At 44.3% G+C, this 13,319-nt stretch overlaps 1 protein-coding gene across 1 annotated transcript; it reads left to right on the top strand.

The window, feature by feature from the left end:
* The first annotated feature begins 1,407 nt into the window (after positions 1–1,407).
* rasef2 (RAS and EF-hand domain containing 2) lies at positions 1,408–12,012 on the top strand. Its single transcript, XM_061222688.1, has 17 exons — positions 1,408–1,712; positions 3,171–3,323; positions 4,490–4,580; positions 5,096–5,191; positions 6,395–6,472; positions 7,578–7,693; positions 7,814–7,882; positions 8,426–8,507; positions 8,607–8,674; positions 9,260–9,470; positions 9,751–9,852; positions 10,110–10,254; positions 10,372–10,453; positions 10,607–10,721; positions 11,358–11,471; positions 11,572–11,648; positions 11,762–12,012. The coding sequence occupies exons 1-17, from the start codon at positions 1,408–1,410 to the stop codon at positions 11,865–11,867; spliced, it is 2,010 nt and encodes a 669-aa protein (XP_061078672.1). The 3' UTR covers positions 11,868–12,012.
* The last annotated feature ends 1,307 nt before the right edge of the window (positions 12,013–13,319 follow it).

The raw sequence follows: 13,319 nt of genomic DNA, 5'->3' as shown, positions 1-13,319 counted from the left end.
TTAGTGAATTTTTCCAAAAATATATGAGCTTAAAAATATATTTTGTAATATAAACTTACAAAAAAGCTTATATTACCTGTGCTTTTGTTGTATATTGATATTGCAATCTCAAATCAAAATAACCAGTTTCACGCTACTATGGGGTGGATCTGATACTCCCCAGATAATGTATTGTATTATATTTTCAAAATACAAAATGTACTGTAAACTGTATTTTATTTCGGAAGGGGGGGGTTGTTTTGGTTGCAGTATTTTGTAGTTTAATTTGATACATTTAGGCTACATTTGCGGAATTTTCTATCAAACTAACCTACGTTTTCAAGTATTTCTGCCTATTCCCACCTGTATTTTAGTATTTTGTCTTGGCTATTACAATGTTTTTTGCATTCAATATCGTCATCAATTATAGTTAATTAATTTAGGCAATGCTAGTATGCTACCCTCACATGTTACAGGTAGGTTTGAAATGGCTGAGATGCAGGGTGGAGTTTGATGTCGCTGGTAGCCTACTGAAAGAGGGCAGTGTTTCTGATAAGCCTTGTGGTCCACACCTAAAAGGGAAATAGACTACGAGAACCTATCGAGGATTTTTTTCTCACCACATCCGGGTTATATTGTCACTTTCCAAATCCCACCCAACATTCCTACGGCCTGGAGAGATTGGTGAAGTGCGTTGATCGAGTTACCAACGCAACAAGGAAAAGTCTGGGGTCCTGTTTTCCCCAGGGTCTTGTCTCTATGGCAACCAGTGACAGGTGTCTGAGAGTCGTGGCCAGAACGTTGAGGGCTTTCAGATAATCTTTTCTGTTATTCCACACCATGCTTTATGTTTTGGGTCACCGTATATGCATTTTGCAGTTCTGAACATACCTGCCAGCTAGTGAGATAACCGTGTGCTGCACACAACCAAAACAAAAACGCTGCCGGGTGTTCTTTATAATGGATGGAAAACGTCGTTGCACAATATTAGCTAAGGGTTCATTTTCGTCTCCCTATCTTTAATATGACAGGTGAAAAAAAATGCACTGACACACCTATGTCAAGGTGGTGAGTGTATTTTCGTACCAGGGTTCAGTCATGACACACACTGTGTGTACTCAGATACAAGAGGAATTCCGTGGAAACAGTAGCACTAGCCGCAGAATGCTCTGTCTTTTTAATAACCAACACGCAACGGCTACTTGAATCTATTACGGAAATAATATTCGAGTTACTTTAATGAATGAAAATGTGTGACGTCAGGGGACCGCAAGCAGCAATCGTTGTAGCCTACATTGGGGATACAAAGCAAGTTAATGATGTTTTGCCGCTCTTTGGTTAACCGCATTTTCTAAACTTCTGAAACTTCGATGACGTATGGCTGGGACCTAACTTCTGCTTATGCCGTTAAATTCTGAATCAGTGGACATGGATAGACCCGATATTCAAAGATTGTTTTCAGCGTGCGACGTAAATAAATCTGGTAAAATTGAGTATGAGGATTTTACAGCCGTGTGTCGAGAACTAAATGTCCCCAATACCGAGGTCAGGACTTTGTTCAATAAGTTTGATATCGACAGAGTTGGATATGTCGACTTCGGCGACTTTCAGGACAGGTTTAACGAGGTTTCTGAAACGTTGGACTTCACTGCGCTTGGAGAAGTGCAACATGGAAGAAGCGCTTGGGACGAATTTGAGGACACAATAGAAGGAGAGACAAGTTATTTGGGGAGGTAAGTTTAGTTCAATTGAGTTTTATTTAAATAGAGCTTTTGACAGACAACGTAGACGTTTTACAATGGAAAGTCTGCCTAGATGCTCGGAGTGGTCGATATGTCATGGACCCGTTTAAACCAATCTCTTGATCAATTTAGGTCGATTAAAATCATGCGCCGTAATATGCACACTGTGCTGGTTTATTTGTCAACTTTTCAATTCCCAGGTACAAGTCGGAAACTTTTGATTTCACCCGCCAGTCGTAGCATTATTGATCAATTAAAGATTTGAACTTTGACGTTAACCTATTTCTCCAGGAATCATTTATCAAATAGCACATTGCGGATTATTAGTTGAAATCCCTTCCTATCATTGAAAAAGGCTCACTGACACGTTGACTCACCCTCTGCCTGTGTTTATAGTCCTTAAATAATGCATATACAAATGTCTTATCAAGACATTATTTAGCTAATTAAATAATTAAGAGCAGAAGTTGGCACAAGCGGATCGGCCCTTGCTGTTCACCCCTGTTTTAGACAAAGAGAAACTGAGTACACACAAAACACTGTTGTAGAATATATATAATGTATATACAAAGTTATCAAACACCCATATCCTCCATATTATGAAGTAATTACATCTCCTCCATATTATAAAGACAACTCATCCAGGATGTCATCCAGAAAAGATTTTAAAAAATTACATCCAAAGAACTGTATGCCTCTCTACCTCAGCTAAGCTCAGTGACTCCACAATATGAAAATGACTGAGAAAAAAAAAGGGATTCATAGGAGAGTAACTGTACGACGACTGTACCAGGAAATTCTTAAGGAGAATGTCCAGTCACCTGCTGTGAGCTGGAGCATAATTGGGTTATCTACATCTGAATGGCTGAAAAGAAACAAAAGTTTTGGAGTGGAGTAGTCAAAGTCCTGACCCTATAGAGCTGCTGTGGCAGGATCTGAAACAAGCAGTTCATGCTTGAAAACCAATACCAATATGTCTTAATTAAAGCAGTTAAGCAAATAAGAGTGGGCTAAAATTCCCCCACAGCCATATAAAGGACATAAATCAAATTATATGCAGTTATTTCAGATAAAATGGGTGTAACCAGTTATGTTTGAGGGGGGCAATAACTTTTTCACAAGGTGACAGGTGTTTTACTTTTTTGATCAAATAAATGAAATAATCATTTTAAATTGAGTTTTGCATTTACTCTATTCTGATTGAATAACCACAACCCCCATACTAATACTACATGAACCATGTAACATTTCCAGAATTACTCCAAAAAGGGAGTTAGCTATGCAGTTGAAATAAATAACACTTTGAAAATGGTGAGGTACAATTTTGTCCAATTATTCAAATGGTGTCTTGTATGGAATGGCTTATGCCACACATATTTATTAGGTGGTGGTGGTGTGGTTGAAGGTACCGTGGTCACTATGGCAATATTTTATTTTGTTTCTCCCCAGCACCCGGGAGCAACTGGCTGAGCTCTACCAGCAGATCCACTCGACCTCTGACCTCGCCCTCCTGCGTTACTATGAGACTGTGATAAAAGTGCTGGTGAAAGAAAGCAAGGACCAAGTCTCAGACAGCCAGCAGCTGCAGACCAGCCTGAGAAGGTGGGAGTGCCAGCCGGCCTCAGCCTAGGGCAAACGTTGGGTCAGAGCGGGATGGAAGTCGATGACAAGGGTTCGCGAAAGTCACTAGGTGGATGCGGGGTGTCATGTAGTTATTTTGCCACCTTGTGATGGAGTAGGCCTACTGTAGAGTTTGGAAAATCCAGGTGGAGGTGGAAAGTCCAGGTTCAGAAAGTACTGTCAAAGTCCTTCCCAGTATTTTGTTACAGTCACCTGAATTTACTATTTTTTTCTGCCAGGAGGTTGAACTAATTACTGAAATCAGCTGGCTAAGTCCATGGGTAGAAGGAATTCATGGCAGGACTTTTACTTTCTAACCTCTGGACCTTCCACCTCTGCGCTACACTGTGATTCTTGATTCTTGTTCATTTGAATAGTTTGCAAACATCACAAGTAGGCTGTATTTTTGTGAGCAATGTTGAGGTCAGATATTTTTCAAGTCAACTTACATTGGTTGCACAGGGAAGGCGAACTCATTTGGAGAACATCACTACAGACTCAGTATTCCTGCTTCACTGATTACATTGTCTTAATGAGGAACTAAGAAGCTTTAAATTGGACAGGGTCATTAGGCCTGTTTACCCTCATTCACTTCCACTTATAGGTGGACTTTGGGTGAATTTCTCTGAGTTATGTTATGCCTTTCAGGTAGTAATGTTTCATTTTGGTGTAACTGCGTGGCATGTAAGCGTTATTGGTTTTGTGTATGTTATCGGTGAGCGCAATGGTCTTCTGTCGGCTGTAGCATTGACTGTATGTCCCAAAACCGTGTCTCTGGAGGCTGGCTCAAGTGTGGTCACCTGACGTTGACAGGGCGGATTAGCACAGTGGAGGAAAAGAGTCACGGATATCAGAGCAGAAGCTGAGAACCAGGAGAGAAAGTATGCGAATCGTGTGCCCGCACAGGTCGATCACGGGGGAAGAAACGCGTGAATGCGCCTGGATGAACATCTGCTTCATGGGCATGTAGCTGCTGCCAGTGTGGATCGTGTTCTCCATTAGGTTGCTGACCGGGGGACTAGCAGGATTGGATGGTGTTTGTGCAGTCTGGTCTTCAGTTGTGCCATTGCTGGGTGGTAGCGTTTGGTGAGGTGTGCATGTGAAAGCCCCTACAGTGTGTGTGTGTGTGTGTGTGTGTGTGTGGACAGGGTGGAGGACATGACTTCTCGGCAGCTGACAGAGCTGGAGGAGGATCTGCAGGACCAGCTGGTTCAGATGGAGAAGAGGGTGAGAGCAGAGGTAAGGCTGTAGATGTGTGGCGTTTAGGTGCCCAGGAAAACCGGGCTAATAACTTAAACTAACCTGGATTAAAAATGCATAGTATTTCATGCACCAATGCATAAAAGCAGTTATTTTGGAATATATTTAACGTCCTCAATAGCAATTGCAGTACCTTGCAATAGCAAATAAAAAGTAAGTCTCTGATTATAAGTACCTTTGGCAATGTAAAGGAACAGCATGTGGGGCCTGTTTGGCTTATGAGTGCAGAGTACAGTTTTTTTCACAGAAAGAATGCAATAAAATAATGAAAAGAAAGGGTCTGTTTTTAATAGGTCTGTTTCAGTAGCTTTCCCGGGCACTCCCTGTAATGATATGTGCTTGTGACATAACTAAGGAACTACTGTTCCCCACAGCTCTCACTGGAGATCAGCTGCTGTGTGGTTCAGCTGCATTACTGCAGTGCACTGGGGTTAGGCCCACTTTAGCTCTGTGTAAATAATACCTGGCTACCCCCCCACCCCGGCCTCCAACAGGAGCGGCAGAAGATGGAAGAGGCCGTGAGCGAAATGCAGACCAGGCACGACGGGGAGGTGGCCGAACTGCGGGCCGCTGTGCAGAGACTCATAAAGGTGGGTGGGAGGGAGGGAGGGAGGGAGGGGGGACACAATGGGGCTCTTTCAGTCTTACCGTAAACAGGAGCGGGTAACAGGGTGGGGCAGGATTGGGGCCAGGGGGTGGGGGGTGGCTAGGTGGAGTGTAGGTGGGTGTTTGGTTTCTGTTCCGGTGAGAGGCAGCAGTTTGTCTTTGAGGCGTTACACAGTGCAGTCACGAGCAACGGGAAGGTTTGTGTGGAACATGTGTATTCTGGTTCTTAGTAATTGCACAGTGGGTGTGCAGTGGATTGTTGCCTGGTACTCGGTCAAATTCTACTGTGTTCTTTCAGGTTTTTTCATGTGCCTTGTATTATGTCCCGAATGTATTTCAGTAGATTTGGTGATCTATTCTGTCAATACCATCTCGGTTGAAGGTCAGATGGGGGCTTGTGACACTGTGCACTGGGGTAAGAAGTGTAGACTCTGAGGCCAAAAGAGGCTGAGATCAGCTCATCACACATTTAAACATATTACACATCCATCCTGGGATAACCCTTCTTCTGGGTAAAGGCTATAAAATATAATTGCAATGTGATATTTCTCCTCAGTTTCTCACTCGAGAGGGAGACATCAGTTCTGTGGTCTCCATTATCCTTATATGATCTGTGCCGAGTGCTCTCTTGACCTGGTCCACAGTGCAGTGTGTCATCATGACCTGGTCCACAGTGCAGTGTGTCATCATGACCTGGTCCACAGTGCAGTGTGTCATCATGACCTGGTCCACAGTGCAGTGTGTCATCATGACCTGGTCCACAGTGCAGTGTGTCATCATGACCTGGTCCACAGTGCAGTGTGTCATCATGATCTGGTCCACAGTGCAGTGTGTCATCATGACCTGGTCCACAGTGCAGTGTGTCATCATGACCTGGTCCACAGTGCAGTGTGTCATCATGACCTGGTCCACAGTGCAGTGTGTCATCATGACCTGGTCCACAGTGCAGTGTGTCATCATGACCTGGTCCACAGTGCAGTGTGTCATCATGACCTGGTCCACAGTGCAGTGTGTCATCATGACCTGGTCCATAGTGCAGTGTGTCATCATGACCTGGTCCACAGTGCAGTGTGTCATCATGACCTGGTCCACAGTGCAGTGTGTCATCATGACCTGGTCCACAGTGCAGTGTGTCATCATGACCTGGTCCACAGTGCAGTGTGTCATCATGACCGTACGTGTTTCAGCACCGGGAGGAGTCGCAGCACAGCAGCCCCAGAGTGGACGTTCCACGACTGAGGAGCCAGATCCGTGAAATGGCACAGGTACTGTAAATAAAGAGTGCTGTACTGTTTCTAAAGACACATGATATTACATTAATGGCATTTGGCAGACGCTCTTATCTGACGTACAGTTGATTAGACTAAGCAGGAGACAGTCCTCCCCTGGAGCAATGCAGGGTTAAAGGCCTTGCTCAAGGACCCAATGGCTGTGAGGATCTTATCGTAGCTACACCGGGGATCGAACCACTGACCTTGCGTGTCCCAGTCATTTACCTTAACCACTACGCTACAGACCGCCCTACATGAGCACACGCAAACACAGGCAGAAGCACAGACACATAGGCAGGCAAGCATGCACACGTCCAATAACGCACACACACGCACACACACACGCACACACACTTGTGTTTTTCATGGTCTGGGTCTCAGACCGACAGATCCACCACCGTCCTCTGCTTGGAGAATGAACCATGATTTCCTCAATTCAATGAAATGTTATTTGTATAGCGCTTTTCAGAGGACTGTCACAAAGAAGCTTCAGAGGAACAGAAAGGGAAAAACCAGCCCTAGGCCCCTAGATAGGAGGAGGTAAAAAAGAAACTCCCTAGTGGGGAGAAAACCCCAAAAAAGTGGCGAGAAAAACCTCAATGGGAAGAAATCTTGAGAGGAACCCGCCTATAGGGGGGGATGCCCATACTCTGCTGGCCTATAGGTTGAGTTGGTAACAGTTGGGGTATTAAACTAGCAGGTAAAGTAGAAAGTCCACATGAAGGGATATAAAGTATGCAGTTCAGAGGGGCGGGGGGATTCATCTGTTGAAGCATGGGGATGAACCAGGGGAGGAGCAGGGCTGCAGCAGTCAATGATTTCCTTGCTTACCTCCACGTATGGGGGCACAGTGGTTAGCACTGCTGCCTCACAAAAAGGCTAGCCCAGAGCCTCCTTGCTTGAAACTTGCATGTTCTCCTTATGTCCGCATGGGTTTCCTCTGAGTACCCTGGTTACTTTCCACATGTAGCCAAGGCTCTACTGGTCTACTGGTGAAAATTAGCCTGCAAATTAGGCTAACTCAGGCACATTTACATAAACGCTGTTAATGTGCATTGACCTTTAAATCAAATATATGTTAAATGTTACATTTCCCCAGGAGAATGAGATGCTACGCAGCTCCCTCATAAGTGCACAGACCAGCGTCAACATCCTGCAGGCAGATCTGGATCAGCTGAAGAATGAGTTTGCAGACGAAATCGTACAGCATGAGAGGTGTGTGTGTGCGTGTAGGTGGGGGGCAGGGTTAGGGCAGAGTCCACGGTCCGAGGCGCCAGAGGAAGAGCCTGCAACAGAACTCAACGACACATTTTTATCTTTTGCTTTCCTGTCCAGGGAGAACGCTGACCTGAAAAAGATGCTTCTAGAATCCCAGTCCTACTCAAGCCATATACAAGTACTCCAGTAAGTCAACATAGTAAGCCAGCTAGATATTCCCTGTTCCTGGAGATCTACTGTGAAAACAGTAGGTTTTCACTCCGATCCTAACAAAGCACACCTCATTCAACAGCTAGAGATCTCATTGAGCTGCTAATTAGTAGAATCAACTGTGCCAAATTAGGGTTGAAATGAGAACCTACATGGTGGTCGATCTCCAGGAACAGGGTTGGACAGCCATGCCTTAGAGCAGGGATCATCAAATCTGGGCCTCGAATCGAAGTCTGGCTCTGGTTTTCTTTTCTCCTGGGTAAATAACACAACAGTTAGTGCTACTGATTGGCCACACTGACTTCACACCGGACTCCCAGGTAAAGGGACGGTGGAAAACCAGCAATTCTCAGACCTCAAAGACTGTGATTTGAAGGTCCCTGCCTCAGAGGCTATAAATATACTGGTACACGCTCTTTGTGCACAAAATACCTGTTTTTCTTTCCTATTTTGTCTGAATCTTCAGCCAGATATCGGTCAGATCTGTGTAACTTTGCCTCCCTGTCTCCTGCCTTTCAGGGACGTCAACAGGAAGCTGTACGACAGCAACGACGGGTTGAGGTCGGTGCTTGCCATGAGCACAGGGTCTGGCAAGAGGAGGGTATGTTGCTTGGGGAGACCTCTGGCAAGGTGAATTGTCGTCATTTGTTCCTCCTAGTACTGGGAGGTCCAGCTTCTCATAGCCTTCCCCTCTCTCCAGCACTCACCCAAAGAGGAGACTGCAACCAGGAAGCTGAGGTCTGTTCCGCAGAGCACGCACAACTCCAGGTGATAACCTCTCAGTGGGAAACCTATGATTACCTTAAATCAGCTCGTCAGAAGATGAATTATCTGAAGTGGAACTTGTCCATCACGTTTCATTATATCAGGGGTCCACAATTCTATCTGAAAAGGGTCATTGTGGGTGCAGGATTTTGTTTTAGGGCAGCACTGAGACACCTGATTCAACCAATTCACTAATCTTGATAAGTATCAGGTGTCCTGGGTTAAAACAAACACTGGCCCTTTTCGGATAAGATTCGGGACTCTTGCATTATATTATGTATTTGCTTAGAAGACGTCTTTATCCAGAGAGATGTATACAGTTTGAAAATCTACATTCTGTGATACAGGTAAATATTTTACCGTAGAAAGTAAGTTTGAGTAGCTTACTCAAGAGTACAACAGCAGTTCCCAACCTGGGATTCAAGTTTGCAAGTTCTTGAACAGGGATCATCAAATCTGCCCCTTGAATCCAAATCCAGTCCTGGGTTTTTCTTTTCACTGAACAATTAGTGCTTGTGATTGACTAGACTTCACATCTGACTCCCTTCCTGCTCTGACCGTAATGCTACACTGCCCCACTTTCTGAAGTATCGCCAGTGAGGACGAGGTCATGTCCGTTGACTCGACGGGAGACGAGTATTCCCACGTCGATAACTGGGCAGAGAAGTACCTGGACAGCAGGTCGTCGCCGATGCAGGATGCCACGGGCAGCTCCAGCAGCGAATACGACAGCGACAACACCCAGGACTCTGTGGAGACGGTGGCCCGCAGCTACCCCTACACGCCCTTCAATGTTGAGGCAAGGCCATGGTCAAGTCTGCCACTTAGATCCTGGTTTAACCCTTTCAGTCCCAGGCCCAATATGAAGTGGCTCCACCCAGATCCCAAGCTTTGGTTGAGAAAATGGAGAAAGTTCAGAATTTTGTAGGGTTTTAATAGGGACTCAAAACAGTAGTATAGCAGTCATTATGATTGGTTGAAAGGGTATAAGGTCGCAAGTGCCATATGCGACTCTAGGGACTGAAAGGATTCAGATGTCAATGACTTTGATAGCGCGACCATCCCTTTCCCTGTGTCAGATGTCCGATTCGAAGTCAGAGGACAGAGTTTCCTTGACGCCCAGCAAGAGCAGCTCCGTGGCTTCCTCCATTCGCAGACGCCTGTCGGCCTTCACTTCTAAGGTAGGGAAGCCTGCCTCTGACAGCTTTACCTGTAAGTTAGGGAACCCAACCTGCAATCGCAACCACACGCTAAAATAATTAACCAAAAATTGGTATAGCCTCATCCTCATTTTTCAAACATTTTGGAAGTTCCAGATACTGTAGCGTGGGTGGCGTGGTGACACCAGCACCAAGCGAAAGTTATGATTTTTTCAGGTCTGGCATCAATATGTATCTTTCCCACAATATGAATATCTAATATGTTTCTGTGCCTACAGCAGGTGAGTGTAGACTACCCAATCTCTGAAGAGCCCTCCCCGATGTACAGACTTGTTCTGGCGGGAGACGCAGGTTCCGGGAAGTCCAGTTTCCTACTGAGGTTGAGCTCAAATGAGTTCAGGGGAGACATGCAGTCAACACTGGGTAAGGGAGAAATACCCCTGACACAAGAATTCAATCTACCAAATAAACAGCATGTGTATTTCTGAGGTTTTCACAGTGTAAACGTCCAAAGATACTGAGAATCTTTGTGTCATTTAGGGGTAGATTTTCAAATCAAGAAGATGCTGGTGGATGGAGAAAAGACTCATCTGCAGATCTGGGATACAGCTGGACAAGAGAGGTACTTTCAACCCGAGTTATTCGGTGAACATATTACAGATCTCGTGGTTCGTGGGCAGACTTGCTTGTGCAATAAGAGCTTGTCAGATTGTAATCGGCTCTGTCGCTCCAACAATAGAAAATCCTCCCTCCTTATTTGTACTTCTGTCGGAAGGTTCCGGAGTCTTGCCAGGTCCTACTTCCGTAGAGCCCATGGAGTTATACTGCTGTATGACGTCACCTCGGAGAGGAGTTTCCTCAGTGTGCGAGATTGGATGAACCACATTCAGGTATTCATCAAGCCTGTTAATGGTTTGAAGAATATATTGTTAATATTCCCAGATATTATATTACATTTCATAAATGGCATATTTTACACTTAACCTCCTAAGACCTGGCGTACACATGCGTGGACTCCACATTTTGGGCTTTACAACCATAATACCTAATTCTTAAGACCGAGAGTCCACATACTTGGACATCATTTTTCTCAAAAACTACATCATGTCAAAAGATGATGCTTAGTTTTTATACTTATCAGGTCCCAATAAGCCCAAATAGCAAAGAGAAATTAAAAATGCATACCAAAAAAGAGTGCGGGTCTTAGGATAAATTCTAGTTTACCTATCCTTACCTATCACAAAATTGCCCTAGACAGTTTTGGGCAACCTGTAGCCTAGTGGCTAAGGTACATAACCTATGCCGCTGATTGGGCCCTGAGCAAGGCCCTTAATCCCACATTGCTTCAGGGGGGATTGGCCCCTGCTTAGTCTCATCAACTGCAAGTCGCTTTGGATAAAAGCATCAGCTAAGTGACTGCAATGTACAGGGACATAACAGCTCAGATTACGAGTGCCTTTTGTATCACTGTGGCCCTCCTGAGGGAGAAGTAGCAGGTTAATCCCAAGCTCCCCCATTCTCCCCAGGACTCTACAGTTGAGCAGCTCCCCATGTGCCTGATCGGGAATAAGGCCGACCTGCGGGCGGAGCAGCCCAACGGGAGCTGCGTGAGCCCCACAGACGGGGAGAAGCTGGCGAAGGTGGGACTTCCCGTTTACCTAGAGGACAAAGGAAGTAGTATGTGTACTTGGGCAAACAGGAGAGAGATAACAGGTCTTAAACACGCTCTTTCTGTCGCAGACATACAACGCCCTGTTCTGCGAAACCAGCGCCAAAGACGGAACCAACGTGGTCGAAGCAGTCCTCCATCTCGCACGGTGAACCGCCCTTTGCTCATTACAGTACCTAGCGCATATGTCATTAATGTTCTGCGGGTGAACTGTTGATATTTAGCTCTGTCATCCCGTTTGGTTTTTCTCACTCCACACAGGGAGGTGAAGAAGCACGCGAAGCTGAGGCGCATGTCGGATCCACGGACGAGGCTGAGTTTGACTGACGAAAAGAAGAACACGCTCAGTAACTGCTGTGGAGTGTAGCCCCAGTGTGGCTCTGCCAGTTGCAGCCAGTAACACTTCTGTGTTTTCCCAACAGGTTCAACCTGATGTGACGATGCTAAAGGTGTACTTCCTTTCTTGTAAAAAGAGATCCCCCCAATTTTTTTTTTTTTTTTTTAAGTACACCTTGACTATGCTGATAAATTATTAATTATTTGGTTAACATGGTGATTTCACTACTGCCAGGCTTTTTCCAATGACAACACACTTTTGAGAAAACGTACTCTACATGTAATCTTTCAAAAGTTTTTATAAAAAAATTAAAAAAAAAAAGAATGTCTGTAAAAATCAAAAATATTGAACACTGGACTGCCTGGACAAGAGTAAATATGTAACAAAGATGTCTTCAAATGTTTACCACTAGTGACAAGACTACCACTCTGTGGGGGTAATGCAGAACTATATTTATTACATTTGTTTGTTTCTATATTGATATTGTGTACAGGTACGCTGTACAATTTAGTGTTACTGAAGTTTTTATGTTGTGGCAAAACCAATTGTACAAAATGTCACTTTTTATCACTTTAAAAAATGAGAAATCCACTAATGCTTTGCCATTTTTTCTTTGAAAAATCACTTTCTTATTGGAGAACAGCAGAGCAAGCTGAAAAATGAGCCATGTTAGGTAAACGGGTGTAGCATGTGTGGAATCAATTGATGATGGCACACAAAGCATAGCGCTTGTATCCAAGTGCACCAAACTCAGTACATTCTTCAGTCAGACCAATGTGTGAAATAACTGAACTGCCACAAAACAAACAATCCTTTCAACATATTCTTTATGTGCGTAGCGTATCATCTTGTATTGGTGACATTAGTTTTTACAACCAGATATGGCATTCAGAGCCTCACCTTAGGCTGTGGCATTTGTTTATTTGGGATGCAATCCTGTTTCCATAGGATCTGCTCCTTGAACTTGCAAGCTAACATGTACTTCCACATATTTAGTACATATATTTAGTTCATACTCCTTTACACATTAAACCTTCAGTTAATTCACAGCGTTTACTACCCAATGATGCACTCCAAATTTAGAATAAGCCGCATATGCATTCGTCTTCATAAAACCAAAAGATTAAAGTGTAATAAACTTATTTTCTAACACACATTCTTTTTCTAGTCCTTAATAGATCTGGCTAAAATATTCTTACATGACCACGTTGGTTTGGTTCCCATACAGAGCGTTTCCTTCCTCTACAGTTTTTCCCTTGCCACTGTTGCCCTCAGCTCACATCCATTGGAATCTGTATGTCATGAACAATATTTAGCCTCTTCCTAAAAAACTTAAATTCCTAGACTTTTCAAGGATTACCATAGTTATATTAAAACAGATGTTTACAGTTTGACAGTCTCAGGAGCTCAAAGTGCAGCACTGTACCATGGGGTTCAAGACTGATCTCAACCGCTGCAGACGGTCAAATAAAACTCAAACCA

The sequence above is a fragment of the Conger conger genome, chromosome 15 (genome assembly GCF_963514075.1).
Source record: "Conger conger chromosome 15, fConCon1.1, whole genome shotgun sequence".
In the NCBI taxonomy this organism is placed as follows: Eukaryota; Metazoa; Chordata; class Actinopteri; order Anguilliformes; family Congridae; genus Conger; species Conger conger.
The sequence above is the reverse complement of the archived record's forward strand: the minus strand, read 5'-3'. Positions and strand labels throughout refer to the sequence as shown.

Bases quoted from the DNA above. Each gene is read 5' to 3' on its own strand.
- rasef2 (XM_061222688.1), top strand. From the start codon at position 1,408: ATGGATAGACCCGATATTCAAAGATTGTTTTCAGCGTGCGACGTAAAT. The intron at 7,694-7,813 runs GTGTGTGTGTGC...TTTCCTGTCCAG, and splicing joins GAAATCGTACAGCATGAGAG to GGAGAACGCTGACCTGAAAA. The intron at 10,255-10,371 runs GTAAGGGAGAAA...TGTGTCATTTAG, and splicing joins AGACATGCAGTCAACACTGG to GGGTAGATTTTCAAATCAAG.